The following is a 25,689-nucleotide window of genomic DNA, read 5'->3' on the forward strand; positions in this document are numbered from 1 at the left end:
GATCGGCACAATAGCACAGCACGCGGCACGGATAAGCACGTGGCCCATCCCAACACAACACGTTAAGAAAACACGTCATAGCATGCACAAATACACCATATAACAAGGCATAATACATCAATTTTTTTGTATATTTCATAAAAGAGTCACTATTCTAGCTAGTTTTGACATTTTACGCTGGCTTTGTTTATAACCACACATATAATACCTTAATATTTGGAAAATATATTTCGATATCGTTGTTATAATGTCGTCACCTAGAACATTAATTTACATGACAATAATCCAATTTTATGTTTGATGGGTAATTTCTTTATATTGAATAAATTTGTTAATTTTACTTGAAATAATTTCAAATGATATGTTGTCTATTCAAATTCTCATGATAATGTCCGACTTAATGTATACATTAAGTGATTTCAAATTGTTTATAGCACGTGTGCCAACACGGCACTGCACATCACGTTTATTCGTGTGTTGTGTCAGTGGGTTGTGTTGTGCCTAGCTTTTGATTAGTAAAGCGCAACACGGCACAATACATTTAAATCGTTGGCACAGCACAGCACGGCACATGGCACGTGAAGCACGCGACTTCGTGTGCCGGGACGGCACGTTTTACACCTCTATTTTGCCCCATCTTTGGCACCTAAATCTGTATACCAGTGTCTATATAATTGAAACACTATGCGATTCGGCAATTTGTATTAGCTCACTCCACCGTTTTCTTTGCCAAAAAACTAGTAGTATGTTTTATTTCTTTTTTGAGATGCCAGAGAAAATTAAAATTACAAAAAAAAAAGTGAACTCTCTGTTTTCCTTCTGTATTTACAATGCAGTGGGTCCAATATTGATTGATATTGCCTTTTTGGACCCAGAGAAAAACAACGAAGAAATTTGATATCTATTTATCTAAAGACTTGAAGGCCTAGACAAATAAAGCTTCCACGTTGAACGGTGAGGAAACCCTCCCTTCCTATTGGCCGAAATAGGCTCTTTTTGAGTTTTGTGAAACGAGCGTTTTGGTGAGGACACTTGGCAATGTATGGTTGGTTTAGAAAGAATAGGAAAAAGTTTAAAAAAAGGAAATCAAATTCAATATTTAAGTGAGGACACTTGGCAACGTATGATTGTTTTAAAAATTACAAACTTAAAAGGAAAACCTAATTTACCGTGTTTGGAATTTTATGGAAGTCCGAATTCATTTTGGAAATCGAGTAATACTATATTAGGCTAACCCCTATGGGCTAGATATCTGGCTGCTAGATTGGCCATCCACGTCAGCATGGGAAACCTCCTAAGTCCTATGGGATGGCGAATCTAGCAGCGAAACGCTGCACAGTTAAGCGTTGAACGCCGAACAGTATAGCGTTTAGTTAACGTCGAACCAACCAGCGTTTAACCTGGTCAGCTACATTGACAACGCCGTTCGGTTCAGCGTTCAAAAGAATCGATACATTCAACAGAAGATCGACCTTCTCCCCCATTTAAATCATCACAAATAATCAATTTGAATCTTTTTCAAAGAATTCGGACTTCCATAAAATTCCAAACACGGTAAATTAGGTTTTCCTTTTAAGTTTGTAACGCTGACCAGAGCTATGTTGACAACGCCGCTCGGTTCAGCGTTCAAAAGAATCGATACATTCAACAGAAGATCAACCTTCTCCCCCATTTTCATGTCTTCACGAAATTTTCACTTCTCTCCCGAAAATGTTTCTTAAAGATCTTGAGTTGTAGAGTTTTTTTTTCAAATTCCTTCCATGGGTTTGTTCTTCGTTGGATTTGTGATCGATTGAAGGTGGTTTTGGGAGATTCCATCCCGAGGTAAGAATTTTAAGTTTCAGGTTAAAGTTTTATGATTTTTGATTTTTTGCTGCGATTTCATTCAAATTGATGATTGATATTTGGTATTTAGATGATGTAGATGATATGTGTATGATTTAAATTGATTATTTGTGACGATTTTCTTTTTTGGGGGATTTAATTTGATTATGTGTGATGAACAAAAAATGATTTTTTTTTGTGATGAAAATGAATTAATTTGTATGATTAGTTTGTAGATAAAATTTGTAGGTAAATTTATATAATTATTTGATTAGTTGTATGATTAAGATGAATGATAATGATAATTTGTATGATTAAAATGAATGATAATGATGATTTAGTTTGTATGGATGAATTGGTAATGATAATTTAGTTTGTATGGATGAAAATGAATGATGTAATTATATTTTTTTCATCTTTGTTATTGATTGTAGTACGAGTATGGATGAGTTGCTAGACTGGTTGGATATAGTTTCGTCAATGAATTGTGATAGACATGTATGTCAAGATGTTACGAAAAACTCTCGCAATGTAAGCTTTAGAGGTAGTTTGAAAGATGTTGAAGAGTATTATAAAATTGTAGTGCAAGATAATCCGGTAGCACAACGATTTTGTGATAATTGTGTCTTTTCCTCTGTTTTTGAGTTTAATTTTTCCAATGGGGATAGAGCCTTAGTTGAATCCGTAGATGAGAGATGGTGGAAAAGTACCAGGAGCTTTCATTTTCGGGAGTTTGAAATTGACCTCCTTCCTTTAGTTTGGTACATGTTAACGGGGATTCCCACTGGTGACCCTAGTAAATGACCAATAGTTATACCGCAGTTGGGTAGTGATCTAACATATCCTGCTTTGGATGATTTGTATTTTTCGGATATCAAAAATCATGGTCCATGGGACTCTAAGACTAATACATTTTCCTTAGGTGTCTTGAAAAGACACATTAAAAGTAGAAAAGACCAGAATAATATTGAATGTGCAGTGACATTGACACGAGCATTCTTTATGTGGTGTTTGGGTCACTTTCTTCTAACGCAGTCTACTGGAAAAGTAGATAAACATTGGGTTCTGTTGTTTGCTGGGGTTGGGGAGTATGATTGCGGTCTAGATTCATTAGGTAATACCTATAAATATCTCGACGATTGGTCAACCAGGGGTACGAATTTAGATACCTATAAATATCTCGACGATTGGTCAACCAGGCGAACTGGCGGAAGTCTCCTTGCCGAGATTTTCTGCTGAGTTTGGAAAACTCTGCTGGTTGTCTTAAGTCCGCAAACTTGTTGGCGTACTTGAGTGGGTTATGATCTAAAGATGTGCTATGAATATGAAACTTAAATTACTAAGGAATGCAGTATGCAAACCGTGGCTATAAAGTTCATGGGCCGATTCAATCGAATTGAAACATCTTTGTTTCAATTGTGTGTTGTGTAGTTACATAAGATCTCATAGCAATTGAACAACTCTCTAACTAGTTTATTTGAGTCAATTCAACTAGTTATGGTGAAGAAGAACAAGGTTAATATGAAATGCTCATATGGTTGACCTTTTGGGTTACTATGTTGAACCAACATACACGTACACGTTTGGGCACGTTTTTCACAAACTCAGTAAACATATATCTCAAGTGTGTGTGACAACCTAAGTTTTTGATCTAACGGTTGAGAAATATTAGCTTGAATCTAAATAAAGTTTTCATCTAACAGTGAATATTGATTGCTTTGTAACTAAGGCAAAACCCTGATTTGAAGACTATATATAGGGGACATCTAGCATTGGGCAAAACTAATACCCACACGTGTGTGTGATACTAGTGCGCTCGCTAGAGTCGATTCTCCTCTAACCTTTGGTTTTCTTCTCTAAAACCAGGTTAACGATGTAAAGACTTCATTGGGATTGTGAAGCCAGACCGATACTACTTTTATCATAGTTGTGTGATCTGATCTTGCATCTTCTATCGTACGAGTACAAAATTTAATTGGCTTGAGATGGTGAGAGTTCTCCGATAGGCAAGATAAAGAAGTCACAAACATCTTCGTCTCACTATTTGTGATTCCTCGACGTCCTCTTGTGTATTCAAGTAAGACTGTTGAGAGGTGATTGATTAATCTAGGCTGTTCTTCGGGAATATAAGACCGGATTATCAATTGGTTCCTATTCACCTTGATTTCATATCTTAAGACGGAACAAAAACCTAGGGTTTTTCTGTGGGAGACAGATTTATACTTTGATAGAATTTTCTGTGTGAGACAGATTTGTTTATTATCAAGTCTGCGATTTTGGGTTGCAGCAACTCTTGGTTGTGGGTGAGATCAGTTAAGGGAATCAAGTGTGCAGTATCCTTCTGGGATCAGAGACGTAGGAGTACAACTGTACCTTGAATTAGTGGGAGACTGATTGGGGTTCAACTATAGTCCAGTCCGAAGTTAGCTTGGAGTAGGCTAGTCTCTGTAGCGGCTTAATATACAGTGTGTATTCAATCTGGACTAGGTCCCGGGGTTTTTCTACATTTGAGGTTTCCTCGTTAACAAAATTTCTGGTGTCTGTGTTATTTCATTTTCCGCATTATATTGTTTATCTTTATAATTGAAATAATACAGGTTGTGCGTTAAAGGTTAATCGATTAGAGATCCGACCTTGTAGTTGTCGATTTCATTGATTAACACTTGGACATTGGTCTTTGGTATCGTCCAAGTTATTCCTTGTATTTGATAAAGACTCGCTATTGTTTTTAGCTTGAGTAAAAATCAAATCAAGAGAGATATATTAACTCCTTGAGATACTTTTATCTAGATTGAGTCTGACTGTCTAGTTGATTCTCTAGCAAAGTATTTCGGAGTTAGTCCATACAGATTGCAAAGCTAAATATTGGGTGGTGTTGTTAGACCCCCGCTTTTTAAGTAAGTATGTTGTGGGACACCAATATGAGTATGCACTAGATGTATCCAAAAAGAGAGTTATGTTTTTTCACTTTGAAAATCGCACAAGAGTTAGTTGTTACTTGGCGGAGAGATTCCATAGGAAGATTACAGGTGAGATTGTGGTCCCGGCAAATCCTCCAAATTTGGAAGTAATTGTTGACAGAGATATTGTATTATAATTGTATCAATATAACACTTGGTGGACGAAGAAGAGTGTTGGAGCTTATGTCACTGATTCATACCATGCACAGAACGTCGATGAGATAACAGTGGGTAGCTCAGTTGTTCCTCGCCGTTTGTTACCTAGTCACCCTCCTTCTGACATGATGCCACAGACATATACCTATTACACACAGAATGAGCCCCCATCACAACTGCCAGAGATAGATTTCAGTTTACGATTTTCCAAGGAAGCCGGCGTAGAACGTCAAATACAAGTTCCAAGGGCTCCTTGTCCGTATAACTTTCGGGAGATGAATTTGACAATGGTAAGTACATTTACATTTTGTACTCATTTTCATTTTAAGTTTCTTGAATATTTGACTAAATTCTCTAATTTATATACTTGTAGGATGATTGCATTAGGTTTATGGAAAAACAATGTTCATTCCAGATTGGATCTCGTCAAGTCGCATGGGACGAGTCATAAAAATTGTCTACAACTTCATGTTCCTCATCTGGAAGATCTACATCTTCTTCAGTACCATCTATCCAATCCCATCCTCCAAACAATCCAAATGAAGCTAATACATCACAAGACCTCACATTAGTTGGTTCATATGAATAGGCTACAGTGCAACAATTTTACACTCCTATGGTCGAAGATGGGGGTACTACATCACAATACCAACAACAAGGAAATGCACGGTATCAACAAGGAGAAAATGAATTTACAGATGCGTTGTTGGGGGAAAGCAAGCCTAACATTGTTTATGATACTCAGTTTAACCAACAACCCTATAATTTCTTTGACCTGAATTAAACTCTAAGTACTATTTATTTTTATGGAGTGTTTTAAGTTATTTTTATTTGTTGTTCATGGAGTGTTATACTTTTAAGTAGTATTTATTTTTATGGAGTGTTTAGTTTATTTTTATTTTTATGGAGTGTTATGATTTATTTTTCTGGAGTGTTATAATTTATTTATTTGTTGTTTATGGAGTGTTATACTTTTAAGTAGTATTTATTTTTATGTAGTGTTTCGTTTTTTTATTTTTATGGAGTGTTATGATTTATTTTTATGGAGTGTTATAATTTATTTATTTGTTGTTTATGGAGTGTTATACTTTTAAGTGTTTTAAATTTTTTTATGGGGTGTTATAAAGCTTTATGTTTTTGTTGTGTTAGGTACATTATGCAGGGAGCTTTGAGAAGAATTTTGTTTGGCCTTCCGGATGATGAAGATGATATTGAGACGAATGTTGTAGCAGCGGATACATTTTTGGAGACGTAGAGGAGGCAGGGAATACGTCAACCCGCAGCGAATGAAGTCAAGACCCGTCAGACGGTGCACAGAAAACGTGTAGATGCGGATGCTCGTATGATGCATCAATACTTCAACTTCAATTGTATGTATGGGCCAAAGAAGTTCAAAGGTCGGTTTTCTTTGCCTCGTCCACTTTTTCTGTGAATTTTAGAGCAAGTTTGTGATTTTGACCATGATTTTCGCCAAAAAACGGATGCTTGCGGTATTCCTGGTCATTCTCCATATATGAAAATGGTTGCCGTCATGAAACATTTTTCCAAAGGCATTGCACCGGATTCCTTAGATGTTTACACACAAATGGGAGCGACCACTATCTATTATTATGATATGAAGTTTATGGATGCAATTATTTGGATTTGTAATGGTCGATACATGCGTCAACCTACCGCTCAAGATACAGAAAGGATTTTAGCAGAAAATGAAGCTCGGGGATTTCCTGATATGCTTGGTAGTGTCGATTGTTTTCACTGGGCATGGAGAGCATGTCCAATGGATGAATCAGGATCCTACAGCGGGTATAAGCCATATCCCTCGGTTGTTTTGCAGGCGGTAGCTACATATGAAAGATGCATCTGGCATTCCTATTTTGGGTTGGGTGGGCAGAACAATGATCTTAATGTCTTTCATGCTTCAGGTTTGTTCGATAAACAACTTCTTGGTGTAGCACCTCCTTGACATTATCAAATCAATGGAAGGAATTACGACCAGTGGTACTACCCAGGAGATGGTGCATATCCTATGTATGGTTGCATCGTGCAAGCATACAAACCCGCCTCAAACAATAGAGAATCTCTTTTCAATCAATACCAAGAAGCTAAAAGGAAGGACATAGAACGTGCATTTGGAGGTCTAAAAGGTAATTTTGGTATTATATTGAAACCTTGTCGTGATTATAAAATATCGGACATGAAGGCAGTTATGAGGGGATGCTTGATAATGCACAACATGTATGTTGAGATGGAATATCACAATGCGGATTGGGGTAGGGTCACGGGAGATGAACCTCAACCGCCAATTCAAGGAAACGTAAGGCTAGGTCCTCATATATTGTACAACCCTGCGATTTGGGGACAACTTCGCTTGGAACTCACTACCCACATTTGGAACCGACACAGAGAAGGTTTAAGGAATGGTGATTTTCCAAACATGCATATGGAGGATGCCTTGCCGGAAGTTCATGAGGGTACAACAGACGTGAACACCGATGAAGACCAATATGACCCTCAAGGAGATGGTGCATTTTATGAGAATGGAGAGTAAATTTCATAGTGATAAACATTTTAATTAGTAGGAATTTTAATTAGTTCTTGTAAACTCCATAATACTCTTTTTATCACTGAAGTACGTTTACAATTTAACTAGAACTTCATATTTAACTAGAACTTCATAATACTTAAGTACATTTACATTACATATTTAACTAGAACTTCATATGCATACTTCTTCATAATACTTCTTTGGTGATATCCCATACTTCTTCATAATACTTCTTCATGCTTATGCTTTATAACCAAGTATCTCCAAAGTGGTGTTATGAATGAACGGCATTCCACGCTTTGTTTCATATAAAGTCATAGCATCCTCACGATTACCATTTGATGCCCTTAATGAAATGACAAAAATCTTGCAATAACGCTTGATGTTTCCTAACCGAATTGTAGTTGTTTTTTGCATCTTTCATTAGCATTACCATTGATTCTCATAAATTCTTCAACAACTTGTTCCCAAAAAGAGTTGGTTATTAATTAAGTGTTGTTAACTTTGCAATAACTTCTAACCAAGTCATTGTCTTCAGCAATTGAGAATGCAACCATGCTTGATTTTTGAATTGAGAATTTAGGTGAAAAGAAAAGAGAGTGAAACTTCACAAGTTTGGGGTGGGGATTTTGAGTTCATGTGTTGAGTTTATATAGAGATACGAAGTGATCTGAGTTTGGGATGAAAATGTAGCCGTTTGCCGAAGCGCTGAACCAAACAACGCTTTGCATAACAGCCGCAAGATCAAAAGTGACTGTTGCATCTCAACGGCAGGAAATGCAGTGATGTACCATTCCGCGCTCTGACGCTGAACCAAACCGCGTTAAGCAATCTTAGCCATCAGATCAAGATGATCATTGCATTTTCAACGACTCAGATTTAGTAGCCGTTTGAAACCTCAACAACTATATTTTCAGGCTTCCCTATAAATAGAGGACTACTTCTCCTTCATCCCTCACACCAAAATCAATTGATTATCTTCTTCATTGATTTTCTTCTTCTTCTTCACATAATTTTGTCCATACAAAATTATGGCACACTTTACTATAAGAGAAGAAGAGGCAGTAATTTATGGTTGGGTTATAGCAAGCAATGATCCGATTTATGGAAAAGATAAAAAAGGTGCAGTTTTTTTGAGGAAGATTATTGAAGAGTGCAATAAAAGAAAAGGTCTCGACGGTGTCGAAAGAGATAAAAAGGCATTGCAAACAAAGTGCAACACATTGAGAGACGAAGTGAAAAGATATATTTCACATGTTAGGCCTTACTTTCAAAATAGACCTACGGGGATGACCGAGGTGGATTATGTACGTATCTCAATTTTTTTTTAATGTTTTCTTTCTTCCATTTTGATCTCTTTCTTTCTTTCTCTAAATTTTTCCTTTCATTTTTTCCCAGTATCTTCATGGAAAAGAGAATTATGAAGCAGAGACTGAAAAACTTTGGAAGCACGAATCGGTTTTCCAGATCCTGAAGACTTATCAACCCGATTACAACCCAGTGGTGAATAATGATGATGGAGTCGGTACTTCCACTCAACCTACTCAAGAGACTCGAGCTACTCAAGAAAATGAAGTTGATAATATGGATGAAGATTTGGAAAATATGGCAAGGTTTGGTAGCACTTCATCTACTCATAATTCTGAAACCTCGGACATATCAAAGATAAGACGCTATTTCGAACAAACAGATGATGTTAGAAGTGGAGGGAGAGATCAAGCAAAGAAAAGGGCTCGTGAGGCTAAAGCATCGCAGAAATCAAATGAAAAAAATGGATAAACTCATCGAACTTCTTGAAAACGCACAAGCACAAAGAGTGGATAAGTATGAAACATAGGAAGAGTATTTGAAGAAGAACAATGAAAACTCTTCAATCTTGGCACAAACGCAGCAAAGAGAATCGGACATGAAGATCCTACGACAACTCTTGGATGAATTACAGGAATGAGAGAAACCCTTTTGCAAAATATGGAAGAACGAGATTTTGGCCCGTCATGGATTGCCACTTATCCCGTAAATTAAAGTGATATATTTGTAATAATTTAAGTTATTTAGATGTAGGATTTCAATTTCAGTGTACTTTTTTGAAACAAACAACCATTGGATTTGAAAATTGGCAAACATATAGAAAATGAAATTCTGGGAAAAATAGCCGTTGGAGGGAAAAAAGAGTCAAGCGCTGAATGGTGCAGCGTCGACAGCTAACGCTGAATGGAACAACGTCGTGGCGAGCGTTGAATTGTTCAGCATTTGTACCCTGGAATATTCGCATAACGCTGAACGGTTCAGCGTTTGGACCACTTTTTGAGCGCTGAATTATTCAGCGTTTCAATCTCGCTGCTAGTTAAATTGCGAGCAAATGCTAGGAGAGAGAAGTATCCATAAGTAGTGTTAACCTTTTTCCCACACTTTTTTCTTGATTTGCAACACTTTTTGGCCAATCTAGCAGTTCAATCTAGCCCATAGGGGTTAGCCTTATGACTATTTTTTTTTTCCAAATTAGTATATAAAGGGGAAAGAATCCACATATTTTCTGCAAAAATAAAAATAAAAAGTAAATAAAATCTGCACATAAATAAAAAATAGATAAAAATAAAAAATAAAAGAAATAAATAGATATTATGACTCTTTTTTCCAAATTAATACATAAAGGGGAAAAATCCACATATTTTCTGCAAAAAAAATAAAAATAAAAAATAAAATCTGCACATATATTCTACTCCCTCCGTTCTTTTTTAATAGGCCAGTTTCTATAAATAAAAGTTTCAAAAAATAGGCCGATTTCCTAATTGGGAAAGCCAAATGTTATTTTAATTTTTGGGACCACTTTTCTCTTAACTTATTTTGATGACAAGTGTCATGTGGACCACGTCACTTTACTTCTTTTGCTAACAAGTGTCATGGGGACCATTTCACTTCACTTCTTTTATTGACAAGTGTCATGAGGACCACTTTCAATGATTAGTTCTCTTAATTTCCTTAAATTTCGCTAAAAACAAAACTGGCCTATTAAAAAGGAACGGAGGGAGTACCTATTTAATGTATTTGGCTTGGAGACCTTGCGCACACCAAATCAAAAATGCATTGGGGCGGGGCAAAGCCCCGTGCACTAAGGATGGCCATTTGCCCCACCCAAACCCATCTCCGTGGGTATCCGGCCCGTTTGGGTAGAGTTTTACCCGCACAAATGGGTATGGGTAATACCCGAAACCTAAGCTACGGGGATGGGGATTCAATGTCCCCATCCCATACCCGCCCCGTAGCTTTCATATTATAAGGATTTAGACTTTTATGCAAGAATTTGTATCTAATTTTTATATCTCTACCACTTAGTCGAGCTTTCTTTCATTTATTATATTCTTGATCGTTCGCTTGTATATTCATCATTTTCGCTTCTTTGTTGTGATCAAACACATTCTCTAAAAGTTAAAATAGTGAAAATGATACAGATAATGCAATGGTTAACATGAACGAAGATAGAAGGAGAAAGGAAAAAGTAGAAAAACTAATAGGTCATTTAAAGGTTCTTTTGTTCATTTTAAGATGAAATTCTGAATTTTAAATTTTAGAATGCATTATTCTTATGTTATTATTTTTGTTTGATTCATATTTAAGTTTTGATTATAACCCTTACATTATTATTTTTGTTTGATTCATATTTAAGTTTTAATTATAAATAAATTTATGTATTAACATCATGTTACGGGTAACCCATGGGAAACCCGTCTCATACAAGTATTTTCCATACCCGCCACGCCCCAATTCATATGGGTAACAGGGCGGGTATGAGTATTTTTTTACGAATGACGCAGTGACTGGGATTGGCATACCCGTCCCATGACCATCCCTACAGTGCACACCAAGTTAAAAGAAAAAAATAATTAAAATTTGCACATATTCTCCACCTATTTAATGTATTTTCCCCACCACGCCAAATCGAAAATACATCGCCACGTGGCGGGGCGAAGCCCCGCGCATACCTAATCAAAAATGCATCGCCACGGGCGGACGAAGCCCAGCGCACACCAGATCAAAAATGCATTGTCACAGGACGGGACGAAGCTCCGCACACGCCAAATCAAAAACATTGCCACTGGGAGGAGCGAAGATACGCGCACACCAAGTTAAACGAAAAAATAAATAAAATCTGCACATATTCTCCACCTATTTAATGTATTCGCCCCGCCACACCAAAACAAAAATACATCGCCACGGGACATGGTGAAGCCAAATCAAAAATGCATCGCCACGGGGAGGAACGAATCCCAACGCACACCAAATCAAAATTGCACTGCCACGGGACTAGGCGAAGCCCCGTACACACCAAATTAAAAGGAAAAAATATACCTGGTGCATAGCACGGGCACAAATCTAGTCAAGTTGAAGTTCGCCTAACAAATATGAATTTGGCAGGTGTTCTTCTTGAATTTATGTAATCAGCCTCCAATTCTTGTTCGACCATGCGGGCTATCGCGACCTATCACGTGACACGCATGATTAGTCACTAAGCTCGGGAAAGGCCGTTCATCTGACACGCATCACTAAAGATATCACGGCCACATGCTACGACACGTGATGCAATCTCACACGGTAAACGACAAATCCAAAACAAAAAGAAGTAAAAGACTCTGTATTCACAACCGAACACGTGTTATAATCAGACGAGGTCTGATTTTGTTTGTTCCTAGTTTCTATCATATAACGGCTAAGATTCGAAGAATCTTTAAATGACTTCTACAATGCTGTGGTGCTATTCTGCTGCTTCATGAAAGGGCGCAAGGACCATCGGGCAGCCATGTGCTGGTGTCAGGTGATATTTAGATTTCCCGTAAAAATTACTTATTTTCTGACTTTTAGTGAAAACTACTTCTTTTACCAAACGAAGTCCACGAACTAATTGATTTTTTGTTGAGGCGGAATTAACCGAAGGCAATCTGAAAATCATGCACGCTCTTACAGTTCAAAGTGAATAAATGCGGTAAAATAGATAAACCTCGAAACGCACTTCAACCTCGTCTTCCCTGGTAGTAGGCTGGTACTAACATAATTCTACTCAAGACTCGTTTACTTTCCCAAGATTTGTGTACGTGCAGGGACCCATACTATTCTTCTCTTTATCGTTCCAATCATATCGGTGTATTATCCTTGCGCAGGGACCATGCCTATAATTGCGGGAAAAAAAAGTATAACCAATCACTCAAGTAATCATAATGAATTCTTTATTAATTTTTTAGGATTATAGTTGGATACAATGAATAACAATGACTTTACAATGACTTTACTTGCTCTCCAAATAAACTTTCTTTCTCCTAGTTTCTTGTCTAACACACACTAAAAGATCCCCTACGTGATGACCTCTTTCCTTTATATAGTGATTCCTCATAGTGGATGACAACTAAGAGATCCACTATTTTCGGAATCATTGTGCGACACATTAGCTCATTTACACTCACTCATTCTCGCACAGCTTATACTTCGCATAGAACATCACACTTTACTCGTGACTTTGCTGACATCATCCAATACGTCAGTTCACCTTTGCCATGTGCGATAGTCCTCGCTTATATCAGATAATCCTTATTTCGCATAATTATTGATATGTGCGATATTTCACTCCTACATTTTGCCTCTTCTCATTTCGCTTACATTGTGAAGTGAGCGATGTGAGAAATTTCCATCCTATAATATCGCATATGTTTATCTTTTCGTATTCTACCTTGCTGACATTCCTCTGGAATTCCAGTTTTTTTATTCACACGTGTCGATCCTTCTTCTTTTTACCGGCTCAAACCGTTTATAACCGGTCGTCTCTTCCACCTATTTATTGACTTCTTTTAAGAAGAATAAACTTTTTTTTCTTCTTCACTAAATTTTCTCTTTCTTCTGTTTGCTTCATTCATGCTGCTACTGTTCTTCTGCTTCTACTGCTGTCGTTCTTCTGCTACTGTTGCCATGGATAAAAATGCAAAGTTTGTTTTCCTCTTTCAAGATTTATCCTTTTATTCTTCTGATAATCATGATTCTTGATTGTAACTGTTACCTTTTTAATTAACCCAATTCCCATACTATTCCAGGAAAAATTCCTCTTTAAGCGCCCTGAGGATAACCGTTCCAAACCCTAATTCTTCTTCAGATGATACAAATAAAGAATCTCATAAGAGGAAAACTTCGCACAACAAAGAAGTAAGAAATATCTAATTTTAACTAAACAATATTGTTGCCTGTATTTCTTATCTACTTTGTTTTCGCAGGTTTCTGATTGTGAGATGGGTGGGGTCAAGAAACCAAAGGCTGAGAAAGCTCGCAAGCCTACAGTAATGAAGTCAAATCTTTCTATTCTTGACTTTGATGTCGCAGACGCCACCCCTTTAGCAACAATTCTAACTTCTGATTCTAATGCCTCTATCACTCCAATTCAAACTTCTGATGCAAATATTTTTGTCACCTTTGAAGAAATTTTTCCTGGTGAAAAGGAAACTGTTGTTGATCAAGGGATGAAAGATACCCCTATTACTGCCTCTGCGAATTCATCGGGTGCGAATCAGACTTCTTCTTCATTCATCTATACTGATCTTCAACCAAATTATGCTAATGTATCCTTCCCTACAAATTTTACTATTCCTTCTCCTCCTATATCCATCACTTCTTCATCATCTTCTTCTCTGTTATTAAATTCCCTTTCTCTTAGCAAAAAAGCTTTGGATAGTGTGAATTTTGCTTCCCAAACTCTGTCTGACATCATCAACTCTGCTCAATCCTCTACTAATGACCCTTGCAAACTTCGCATTTGCTCTGCTTTAAGTATACTTCTGTGCGAATTTCCTTCTGATATATCTACAAGAGATGAGATTCATTCTCAAATTGATCCAAGCTTCCATACTGCTCTAGATGTCTTGGTAAGTCCTCTTTTTCATGTTTTGGCTCAACTTTAATATCTTAACCTTTTATCCTTATCTTCTTTCTTCTTTAGGATTTTCATCTTCGAATGATTCTTGCCGAAGGGCGTTTTGAATCTAGATGCTCTCAATTGGAACTTTCGCAACAAAATGCTTCCTTGGAGAATGAAGTCAATAGGTTGAAAGTGGAACTTCAAGAGGTCCAGATATTAAGGGGAGAACTTCAAGTTGCAAATCTTGAGGCTGAAAACCTTCGCAACCGAAACCAAGAACTTAGAGGTGACTTTTTCTTCTTTGCTTATTGTAACTTATGATATATTTCTTCGCTTACCAACATTCCTTAAATTTCTTCATGCATTTATTAAGATTTAAATCAGAGGCGAGTTTTGGAGAGATACACTTTTCAATATCTTGCTGAGGATACTCAAGCGAATAACGAGAAGTTGCACACTCATTTAAACCAACTAAACAATCAACATTCATATTCACTTGATCAGATTAATAATCTAACCCATTAAAATAACCATCTCATTCAAGAAATTGAAGTATTAAATAGTCAAATATCCCATTTTTCTAAATTGTCACGTAATGCTGATCTAATGTATGAAACATTGTCAGAAGAAAATCATACCTTTTCTAGGGAGAAGCATTCTTTCTTAAGAAAAGAAGCAATGTTTTCGCACCAATATTCAATTCTTCAGAAAATAAACGAAGATCAAGCGCGAGCTTTTCGTTCACTTGAAGTACAGCATGAGACATCACTTAAGGAATTAAATACCCAGAATGAAAAAATCATTCAAAGTAAAATAAATTTGACTGTGAAGAAGAATCAGCTTCAAGAACAATATAATCAATTAAAGAAATCTCATGATGCTCTTAAGAAAAAGAGTAAGTCTCTCTCTGATGATGAAAAGAAGATTCGCTCCCGTCTTAATGGTTCAGTTGGCACTACAAAAAACCCGAGAAAAGGCCACTAAAATCTGGCAACTGCACAAAAAAATTAGTTTCCAAAGCCTTTCGGAACTAGTCAACTGCAACTAGTAGTTCTTATATACTTTGGCAATAAATTGATCGCAACTATTGTTTTTATTAGTTTCTAAACTCTTTAGCAACAAACATATGCCAACAACATGATATACGCTAGTAACCTAATGCTTCCATAACTAGGCAAAGGAAACTTGTAGTTCCTATATACTTCGGCAACATGTTGATCGCAACTCCAGTTTTCGTTAGTTTCCAAAAAAATTAACAAATGTAGGCCAACTAATGTAGGCCAACTACAAAACATACGCTTGTAGCCTAATGCTTTTGAAACAAAGCAGACACAACTACTAGAACTGCTAGTTCTTAAGTACTCCGGCAACAGTTTAATCACAACTACTGTTTCCATTAGTTTCTAAACACAAAACCAAGTAGATTATGTGGCGACTTGAACTCCAGCATTGCGGGTTTAAGTCTAAGTCATCAACCATCCTCAATAATGTTCCGATTTGTAAGCTTTGTGCAGTCTTTTTAACAATATTAGATCACTTTTTCACTGACCTTAACTTGTAAATTATGGAAGAAGTAGTGCAAATTGCTATCACAAATGTACAGTTAAAATCAATACTTAAACTCAAATAGATAAGAAGATCAACTAGTGCTGTCAGTATCTTCCACCAGCTTTGCGAATCCCCATCGAGCGTGTCTAATTTCATGAACCTGATCAATAAGAGCATCATCTGCAACATGAAAGATCCACCTGATATACACTGGGTGTTGCTCTCTCTTGGTGAACATAATTAGAAATGCTAGCAGCTAGCCGGCTCCCCATGAATTCGCACAGCGAGATTCTTACTATCACCACAAGGACAACTAAATATGATTTCAGGATTTCCAAGTTTCCCATTGACTGTATCTATGAAATTAGTAAATGCATCATGGTATTCAGGAGTTCCTATACATGTATAAGATATATGAATTTTAGCAGAAAAAGTCAAAATATTTTAAACATGATAGGGGGATGCAATGATAATTATCCTACGGAGTATATGGCTGCTTAATTGCTTTCGGAAGCAACCAGATGACACTTGTACTAAACCAAAACCTTGATTGATTGGATAAAATCTAGCTAAAGCACAAGTCATGAAATTAAAACTTGTGAGCCAACTGCAGAGAAAACATTTCAAGTAGTTGCTTGAAGAAACTGCAGAAGGACGAACGGAAGTTCACTCATCCGCAATGTACCTGAAAAGTAAACCGAAGAAGCAATGAGAAAAAGTGCATAGGAACACAAAAGAAAGTTTACCAAAGCTTAAATTGAAGTAATTGGAAGGAGTTACCTACCAGGGTTTGTAAATAAAATTTGGGGATATCAATGAGCACTCAATCCTTTGCTGGCAACCAGGAGTAACTGCGTGATCCAAGTACACAAGGCATATGCTCCTATTTGTTTCCAACAAGAAAATAGGAAATACACAATAAGAGTTATGGAGTAGAATGAGAATGTATCCACAGAAAGGTACACCAAATAGATACAGTAATAGTCAGAAGAACAAGCATATTTCTCGTGGAAACTAAAGTTCACCCCCATAAGAATGACAATTCAGAAATCACTGCAACAGAACAACTAAAGTTCATCTCAGGTGACAATTCACAAATTGAACATGCTTGGGACAGTTTACGCATTATCCAGAAGCAATATACAGCAAATATACAACAGTCTACTCCATTTCCACTTTTCTTACATGGTGGTTCGAAGACTAATTCTTCATTCAAAGAAGAAGAAGAAAGAAGAAAAACAAAACTCTGTGCCCCTACCCCTGCCAGAAACGGATATATTGACTTAAAGCCACTGTTAAGTTGTTAACCCTGTTACAGCTAAACATAAGTGAAAAATTGGTTCATTTTTAATAACCAAGATATTGGTGTATTTCCTGACCACATTTTAGGTGTACTAACATTGAGGTTAACTTAACTAGTTGAGTAGGACTGGGACCAGACAAGCTGTTTCTAGAGAGATCAGCTTCAAAAAGATTCATAAGATCTCCAAAACTTTGAAGGAGTTTTACCCGGTTTTTTTCTAAGTGCAAACGTTCAAGACTTGTGAGCTCTCCCATACTTACAGGTAAATTTCCTATTAACATGTTTTCATGAATTGGTAATTCTTGGAGTGAAGTCTTACCAATTGATGATGTTAGTAATTCTTGGAGTAAATCTGTTATCTGACGTTCCTCGATATGTTTGGGAAATTAGCTTCTGAAATGAACCTGGAATGCTTCCGCCAAGCCGATTGTATTATGGATGACTGTAACCTCCTGAATTTGCAATTAACGGGTTAAGCTCTTGAATTTCATCTTGAATTCTTTTCTCCTGCAAAATGAAGTGGTGGAAATCAGTTTTTACCTTTGGGGTCCAAGCTAAATGTATTGAAAAAATTCAACACAGAACAGACTTCAGAAAACACCCTATTGTAGGCAAACACAAAGATCAACAGGTATAATAAACCTCATGAAGCAACGGCCACTTCATTCCATTTCTCCCAAAGCCAGGTAATTGGTGCTGGTTCTAGTGTTGATGACATGAGAGGGTCTGCAATTGGTGCTGCTGAAGGGGATGCAGATTCAAGAGGGTTTGCAATTAGTGCTGCTGAAGGTAAAATACCAAGAAAACACACACAATTCACAAAGAAAAGCCTCGAATCCAAACTAACATAACCCTAAGAAGCCAAGAGTAAATGGTCTTTACCATCCGTGTCGGCAAAACGTAAACTAGAGCAAATTGCTGATGCATTAGATCATTATCAAGCCTATACGACCCAACCTAAATCACCCAAGAAAACACCCAATGAACACACTCTTTAATCATAAATAATAAACCCACTACAAATTAAAATTGTGGAAAACTAATACCATTCCAAAAAAGGGTTTTCATAAATGAGTAAAAAGAGATAAAGCCAAGAAATAGGAAGCGTAGCTAAGGCAAATTAATATTGGACTCTTATCTCATTTTTGAACTAGCTTGGAGAAAAAATCTTCTAGTTACAGAGATTTCATAGTTCAAACCAGAGCACCCTCTTCTTCACCACTATAACTACTGTTGAGAATGCAATCCATAACATTGGCAAGTGAGACAATATCTCAAACAGGTAATACATATCAAAATGATGACTAAGATTACTCAAATGAAGGGGAAAAGAAAGACAAGAAGAAAATTACCTCGAACTGATGATTAATTTCAGGTGCTAAATGATACCCAAACATCTAAATCCCCGACACAAACCAAAACCAATACCCAACTCCAACAAAATGAAAACCCTATTAAGAAATCAATATTTTTTCTTTATCAACAAAAGACTCTGAGAAACTAATGTGAATCATAAGAAACTTGAAAAACAAAGATGCAACTCAATTTTACCTTTGAGTAAGGGAAACCTCTATCACCACCTTTCTCAACAGTACTGCAAATCAAAAACTCGCTTCTATAACAGAAGCAAGCCCATTAATGCCAATCAGAAAAAGATCTGTTGGAGAAAATGTTGCAAGATTATGACAAGAACAACTTTCAATCACCATGAGTTCAGCTTGCTTCCTTAACAATTTTTCTTGAATTTTTTTTTCAATCAATCAATTGTCAACACTAACTGCACAAAATCGAAATAACAAATTGATTAAACCCCCCAAAAGAAATGAAATCGGTCAAAACCCCAAAATCAAACGAATCCCACACTTACAAAACCCTGGAAATGACAGGGAAAGATAATTGACTCAAAGATTTAAAAAAAAAATTAAGATCTGAACAACATATAGCATCGACTGCAACTTTCTCGAAGAATACAGAGAGAAATCACAACAAACCTCAAACGTTAACAGCCACTTCATTCCCTTTCTCGCACCACATAAACTCGTGGTTTTAAAGTTTATTTTTAGCCTTGATTTTCCCTTGGTGAAAATGTTTGGTTAACTGATTTGGATTTGGTTTGGCCGGAAAAGGTCAATTTGGAATTTCTGAGAGAAAAAAAGAAGGATGAGAGTTTCTTTTAAACTGTGAGCTAGAGATGTGGGGGATCTGAGTTTCAATTCTGGAAACAAGTTTTGCTTTTTGTTTTAGTTTCTTAGAGATAGGGGAGAGATCAATGTTTTTTTAGAATAATTGATACTGAGAATGAAAGAGAAAGGGTGAGATAGGAGCTGTGAAAAAATTTCTAGTCGAGAATTCTAGAAAAATTCATTGAAATTTTAGATTTCACCCAAAAAAAGGCGCCAGCATTCCCGCCAAATCATTTTCCCCAAAATGTTTTCCCGCCACATAAAAATTATGGTTGAAATTCTTTTGCCACCGTTGAATAAGATGGCAATCCTTATACCTTTTGTGTTTTAGTAGATAGCCGTAGGATTAAAAAATCTAATTTTCTATTGGTTGGATATATATCAGGCTGGATCGCGTATATTTAGCTATGGTGTATTGGTGTGGTGTCTTGTGTGTAACCCGAAATTTGCATTGCTAAATATTGGGATCTTAATTGTAGCGACTATCAATAGATAACAAGAAATGGGTGGATAATGAGGAGCGAGTTGAGTTTGAGGAAAAAGGGTTAACCTGATAAAATCCTCATAATTTAAAAATATATTTTTAGAAAAATATTCGATTTTAATGTCAGAATCTTATTCACTGTCGATTCATTCTCTCAAACTTCAAATTGTTCTATCTCAAATTTCATATATTATTCTCATTATGAGTTTGGTATTGGAATTTGTGTAAACTAAACATGACCAAATTAAAAATCGAGTAAAATTGGTGGATAAATGTGTAAAATCTAATGCAGTTGATTCCAAGACAATCATTTGTATTTTTAGTTCACATGCATTTGGAGCGGTTATTTCTTGGTATAGGCCGAAGTCTTACAAATTGGCGTCTCGAACTCAAAATACTCCCGTGCAATACATTTGTTTAAAGGTTAATAGAATTTGCTTAATCTGGCATCTGCTTACTCCACCATTTTACTCTTTAACCGGTAAAACGTTTTTACAAACGAACACTAAGTTAAAATAATATATAATTGGAGAAAATTAGTGCAATCCGTGAGAAAATGAGTGAGGTCGACCGACATTAGGTAAGACTGGTGAAATTTTGGTTTGAATGGGTAAAACCCCATGGAGTCCAAGCTAATTCCAATAAAATCAAGCGATATTCGATAAGATTGAGGATATAACATATGAAATTGGGTAAGGTCGATGGACATTCGATTAAAATCATGGATAAATGGAGAAACCTACAGAATCCGAGAGAAGAAATCTACCGATATTGAATAAGATTGACGGAACAAGCAAAATCGAGTAAAGTCGACCGAAAATTTAGTTTGAATTGATATGTAACCATATAAACCTATGAAATCTATGGGAAATCTAGTGAGTTGAGCGGTATTGGATGATTGATTTAAACGCGCGAAATTAACTAAGGTTGATGAACATTTGGTGATAAATTTCTGATAACTGAAGAAACCAGTAGAACTGGGATAAAGAGTAAGGATGGATGTTATCTAATCATAAGATGATGGATGACAAGTGAAATTAATTGAAGTTGATCAAAATTGGATTTGAATTGATAAATACCCATATAAACCCATGGAATTAGAAAAAAGTTGCGTGAGGTCAGGTGATATAAAACACATTGATGAATAACATGAAATTGACTAAGGTTCATGGACTTTCAATTAATATGATAGATAATTGGACGAATCAGTGAAATCAAGGAGTAATTGGGTTGTGTTGACCAATATTGGGTAAGTTTGATAGTTAACAAGCGAAACCATGTGAAGACGATGGAAATTCGTTTGTGTCACTAGGTGACCATATAAACCCATGGAATACTTGAGAAATATAATGAGGTTGAGTGATATTGGATAAAAATGATCAAAAACGAGTGAAATTTCCTAACATGGGTGGACATGAGGTTTAAATGATGGATAATTGGATAAACCGACGTAATTCGAGAAAAACTCAGTGAGACCTAACCACATTGATTAAGGTGTAGAAACCAAAATTAAGTGAAGTTTATTGTAATTCAGTTTTAATTGGTAGGTAAGTAACCATATAGATAAACCTATCGAATCTAAAAGAAGTTAGTGAGCTAGAGCGGTATTGGATAATATTGCTACCCAACATGTTAAAATTGAGTGAGATCATGCAATATTAGACATGATTGATAGATAACATGTGAAATCTATTAGAATCGATAGATCTCACCCTATTGTATTACCAACGAGATTATATAGTTGATATTTATTTAGCGGTCATTCATTTGCATCATGTGGGCAAATTTTTTTTTTTTTTGTTATGGTTTTGCTTTTGTTTGTTTTTTTTCTATTTATTTATAAAAAGCTCCAATTTCATTAATGTCAAATCCAAGGATACATAGAATTTTTAAACATGAAGAACCTTTGAGTATCAAGAAGAACAAATTGTAAGGAGTACATGGGCAAATATTACGACTAGAGAGAAAAGGAATATTGAAATTAACTAATTATGAATACAAAAGATCCGATGAAATCAGATGACGGGTGATATTAGGACAAAACCCTACCATTTGATGTATTTTCTTCTCGAGAAAGATATGCTCCATCTTCAATGGAGTAGTTTGCACAAATTTTGACCAAAAAAAGGCATAATCCGGCGACTGGAGCTCCATATTGATGATCTTCAAAATTCTAGTAACTAAAGTACAATAATAATAAAGCTAGAGGAGAAACACTTAAAAGTGTAAATAGAAATGCCATAAAGATGCAACCAAACTACAGATGACTGGAAGAATATATCGTCGGAAAACGATAAAAACCTTCACAAATCTAAACCCTACCTTCCAATCCAAAAGAAACCAATAAATAATAAAATCTAGATACTTATACTGCTCAGATTTTCTCCAGGAAATCTGAGTAGTTTAGAGCTCGCCGGAAATATTTTCCCCTCGACGGAAATCGTTGATGTCTAGAATGGATAAAAGAGAGAGGAGGAAAAAGTTTTCTGGTTCTGCTATTCGTATTTCACAGTCACACAAATTCTAAAAGATACGTATTTTTATTTTAAATTGACAAGTGTAAATTTTGTTTGCATCCATTAATGGAAATCAATAAGATGAAAGCATCACAGAAAAGCTGGTTAAGCCGTTATTAAAGCTTTATGAAATGAGTAATAACCAAAGCATCATTGACAATTTTAGAACGACTAGATTTAACGTGTCACATTCCAATGGACTATATGTTTTTTTTTGAAGGATACATTTTACACGCTAGTATATGCTACCAAATGATTAGTTTCGTGGACCATTTTTTTAAATGATCGTTTGTGCTCATTTTAACATCCAAGTTCGTATGCATTTACATATTTCTTATTTTTGATAAATGTATACATTTACATAAAAAGTGCCATGTTTTGAACGTGTCTACTAGTCTCGTGTTTTAATGGAGGAAGAGAGAGCAAGACAGGAGGCTGGAAATTTATCGTTTTTATGAAGTTTCCTACTTATAGTAGTTCACTCACGTTCAGGTTTCGAACTCGGAGCCAGGTTCATCCCTTGAAGTTGACGAAAAGGGGTCTCTTTGAGGTTTAGGAGCCAGGTTCATTTCTCGAAGTTTCCGACTCATAGTTGTTCAATGATGACGAGGTGCAGTATCGAATTTTATGAAAAGGTAACATATTTTTGATGGTATTTTAGTTATAATTTCTAATCCGACGATCTAAAATTAAGCAAAAAAAAACAAAAATTATCTAACGGTCACAATTCCTTGTTTGGTATGACAAAAACAAACACATTCCTCAATCCGTAACCTATTATCTTAACCAATCATATTGTACAAAAACTAATCTAACGGCTCTTATTATTATCATGCGGATTGAGGAAATTCCACCACAATACCGCTCAAACATCCCGTCAAAATTTTCCTCATTCTTCTAGAAACAGCTACGTGTCACCTCTTCCATTTTTCGGATAATAAAAAAATCGAAAACCACCACACGTACTCTTCACACATGTTTCAGAATTGAGGACCACCACATGTTTGGTCTCCCTCGGTTCTTTCTCCATTCAACTCACACACTTTCTCATCTCAGAAAGAGAAAAACTCTATGTAAACCCTAACTCTTTCTCATCTAAAAAAATCAAATCAAAAGAGTTAATCAATTACTCAGAAAGATAAAAACTCTTTTCACCTCAAACCCCAATTTATGGTATCCGTCAAATTAGAAAACTCTTGATCTACAAAAAATCTCTCTAAAAATTCTATCTGCAACCCTCTGTCATCTGATAAACATCAAACCCAACATCACCTCAAACCTAACTTCACCTTAAACCCCAACTTCATCTCAAGAAATCTCAGCTTAAACTACGCCGATTTACATCTCAACATCAAACTCTGGTATAAATCTCACATGTACAGATTTATTTTTCATGTTCTGTTTGTTTGATACCTGATTTCCTGTATATAATTAGATTTTCATTTTCGTTGTGTTTGAATTCGTTAATTTCTGCAATAATTCGTCACTGATTTCCTGATTAGGGTTTTGTTTTCTTAGCCGAGTTAGGGTTTATTTTCTGAACCGATTCATATGATTTCTTTTTTTTTTTCTTATAACAAATACCCTTTGCTAATAAGCTTAATTAATACACATAGGAAGTATGATTTATTTCTGAAAACCACAAAATGTTCTGTGACTCGAGCGAGTCAGAACAGATTCATGTTTGTTCTTCAATTTGGTTTGCTGATTGTTTTTTTTTCTGAACTGATTCTTGATGTGCAGAGTTGCTTAAGCTAACAGATGGTGGAGTTTAAATGAAAGAAAAAATCAAACCGAGGGATTGTCACAGCTAATGCGAAGGAAATTTCTCATAGTGCAGGCAACAGTAGTTTTTTCAGCGTAGAATAAGATTTGGTATTACATTGTATCTCATTCTTTTTCTACTGATGTTATTTTGAATCCTTGTTGTATATATGGTGTAATTTTAACATAGCTTCTTTTGTATGCGACTTGTTGCTGCTTCAAAGATTGCAGAGAACAAGCCTTGTGATGCGGTGATTTTGTTCCCGGAAACCCATTGTTCTAAAAAACTACCACCCAAATGTCAGGAGATGAAAGTAAGACATACTGTACAATTACACTTCGAATTTTATGTGTGTTAATTGATCTGTGCAACAGTACTGATCTGTAATTTATGTAGAAAACAATGAGGACATGAAAGAAGCAACACTGCGAGGAGAATCTGTTTACAATAAACAAATGTGGGACTGCGGCTGCTAAAGCAAAGGAAATTAATCATAGTGCGGGCAACAGAAGTTTTGCCAGCGTAGAATATGATTTGGTATGCATTAATTGTATCTCATTCTTTGTCTACTGATGTTGGTTCGAATCCGTGTTTTATATACCGTGTAGTGTTAACTTACTTGGTTTGTTTGCAACTGCTTGCTGCTTCAAAGATTGCGGAGAACAAGCCTTGTGATGCAGTGATTTTGTTTTCAGAAACCCATGGTTCTAAAAAATTGCCACCGAAATGTCAGGAGATGAAGTAAGACATACTACAAATATACTTAGAATTTTGTGTCTAAATATATCTCTGCAACAGTATATGATCATGTATAGCTATCTGTAATTTATGTAGAAAACAATGGAGGACATGAAAGAAGCAACACTGCGAGGAGAATCTAGTAAAACTCCATCTGACATATATGAAACTGTCTATAATGAACAACGTGGGAGTCTTAACAAACGTGGTCGCAAAGCTTCTCACACTCACAAGAGTTTGGCTGATTTAAGGGAAAAAGAAATACAATTGTTGAATTGAAGAATTGAGTCTCTACAGACAGAAAACATGCTACAGAGAAGAGAACACGTCGGCTTACTGAAGTCTAATTATAGTTTTTCTTCTAAACATTATCCTTCCATGGTTGTACCAGATTATCAGATGATGAAATGGAGGATGAGCAGAGTCAGTGGGCGAGATGAGGATCTTGATGTGGAAGTCAAATTGATGAGGATGACTATGATGACCTAGTATGAAAACTACATCCGTGACTATCCTGATATGGAGGATCGAAATGTGGGAAGGTGCCATGGATGATGAATTATTTTCTTCTTTATTGAAAGATGACGTGGAGGATTCCAATTGGGAGTGGGCCAGCGAGTGATGCATGAATTTCTATTTTATTTTTGTTTTTGTGTTTTTTTTTTCTTTCTTGTTTTTTTTTTTTTTTTTTCAGGTATTAGGATATTAGGGTAGGGAGGATGATAACGAGCATCCAAGGTGTTATGACTTTTTACTCTTGGTTCTGGAAATGAAATGC

The 25,689-nt window shown here is 36.0% G+C and overlaps 2 protein-coding genes and 1 long non-coding RNA gene across 7 annotated transcripts; 2 read left to right on the forward strand and 1 right to left on the reverse strand.

Moving 5' to 3' along the window:
* The first annotated feature begins 6,459 nt into the window (after positions 1-6,459).
* LOC113339621 lies at positions 6,460-6,903 on the forward strand. Its single transcript, XM_026584862.1, has one exon. The coding sequence runs from the start codon at positions 6,460-6,462 to the stop codon at positions 6,901-6,903; it is 444 nt and encodes a 147-aa protein (XP_026440647.1).
* Positions 6,904-6,966: 63 nt separating this feature from the next.
* LOC113339622 lies at positions 6,967-7,488 on the forward strand. The gene has a single exon (XM_026584863.1). The coding sequence runs from the start codon at positions 6,967-6,969 to the stop codon at positions 7,486-7,488; it is 522 nt and encodes a 173-aa protein (XP_026440648.1).
* Positions 7,489-16,475: 8,987 nt separating this feature from the next.
* On the reverse strand, positions 16,476-19,553 carry LOC113339258. Of its 5 annotated transcripts, none has more exons than XR_003355013.1 (8): positions 19,217-19,553; positions 18,932-19,002; positions 18,777-18,840; positions 18,578-18,676; positions 17,868-17,966; positions 17,545-17,732; positions 16,707-16,805; positions 16,476-16,607 (listed from the first exon to the last, which is right to left on the reverse strand). It is a non-coding gene; the product is annotated as an uncharacterized LOC113339258 (long non-coding RNA). The 5 variants fall into 5 exon arrangements; XR_003355010.1 differs by adding an exon at positions 18,108-18,182 and having other exon boundaries at positions 18,777-19,002; XR_003355011.1 differs by having other exon boundaries at positions 17,868-17,963; positions 18,777-19,002.
* Between the last annotated feature and the right edge of the window lie 6,136 nt (positions 19,554-25,689).

The sequence above is a fragment of the Papaver somniferum genome, unplaced genomic scaffold, assembly GCF_003573695.1.
Source record: "Papaver somniferum cultivar HN1 unplaced genomic scaffold, ASM357369v1 unplaced-scaffold_21, whole genome shotgun sequence".
Classification (NCBI taxonomy): Eukaryota; Viridiplantae; Streptophyta; class Magnoliopsida; order Ranunculales; family Papaveraceae; genus Papaver; species Papaver somniferum.

Bases quoted from the DNA above. Each gene is read 5' to 3' on its own strand.
- LOC113339621 (XM_026584862.1), top strand. From the start codon at position 6,460: ATGGTTGCCGTCATGAAACATTTTTCCAAAGGCATTGCACCGGATTCC.
- LOC113339622 (XM_026584863.1), top strand. From the start codon at position 6,967: ATGTATGGTTGCATCGTGCAAGCATACAAACCCGCCTCAAACAATAGA.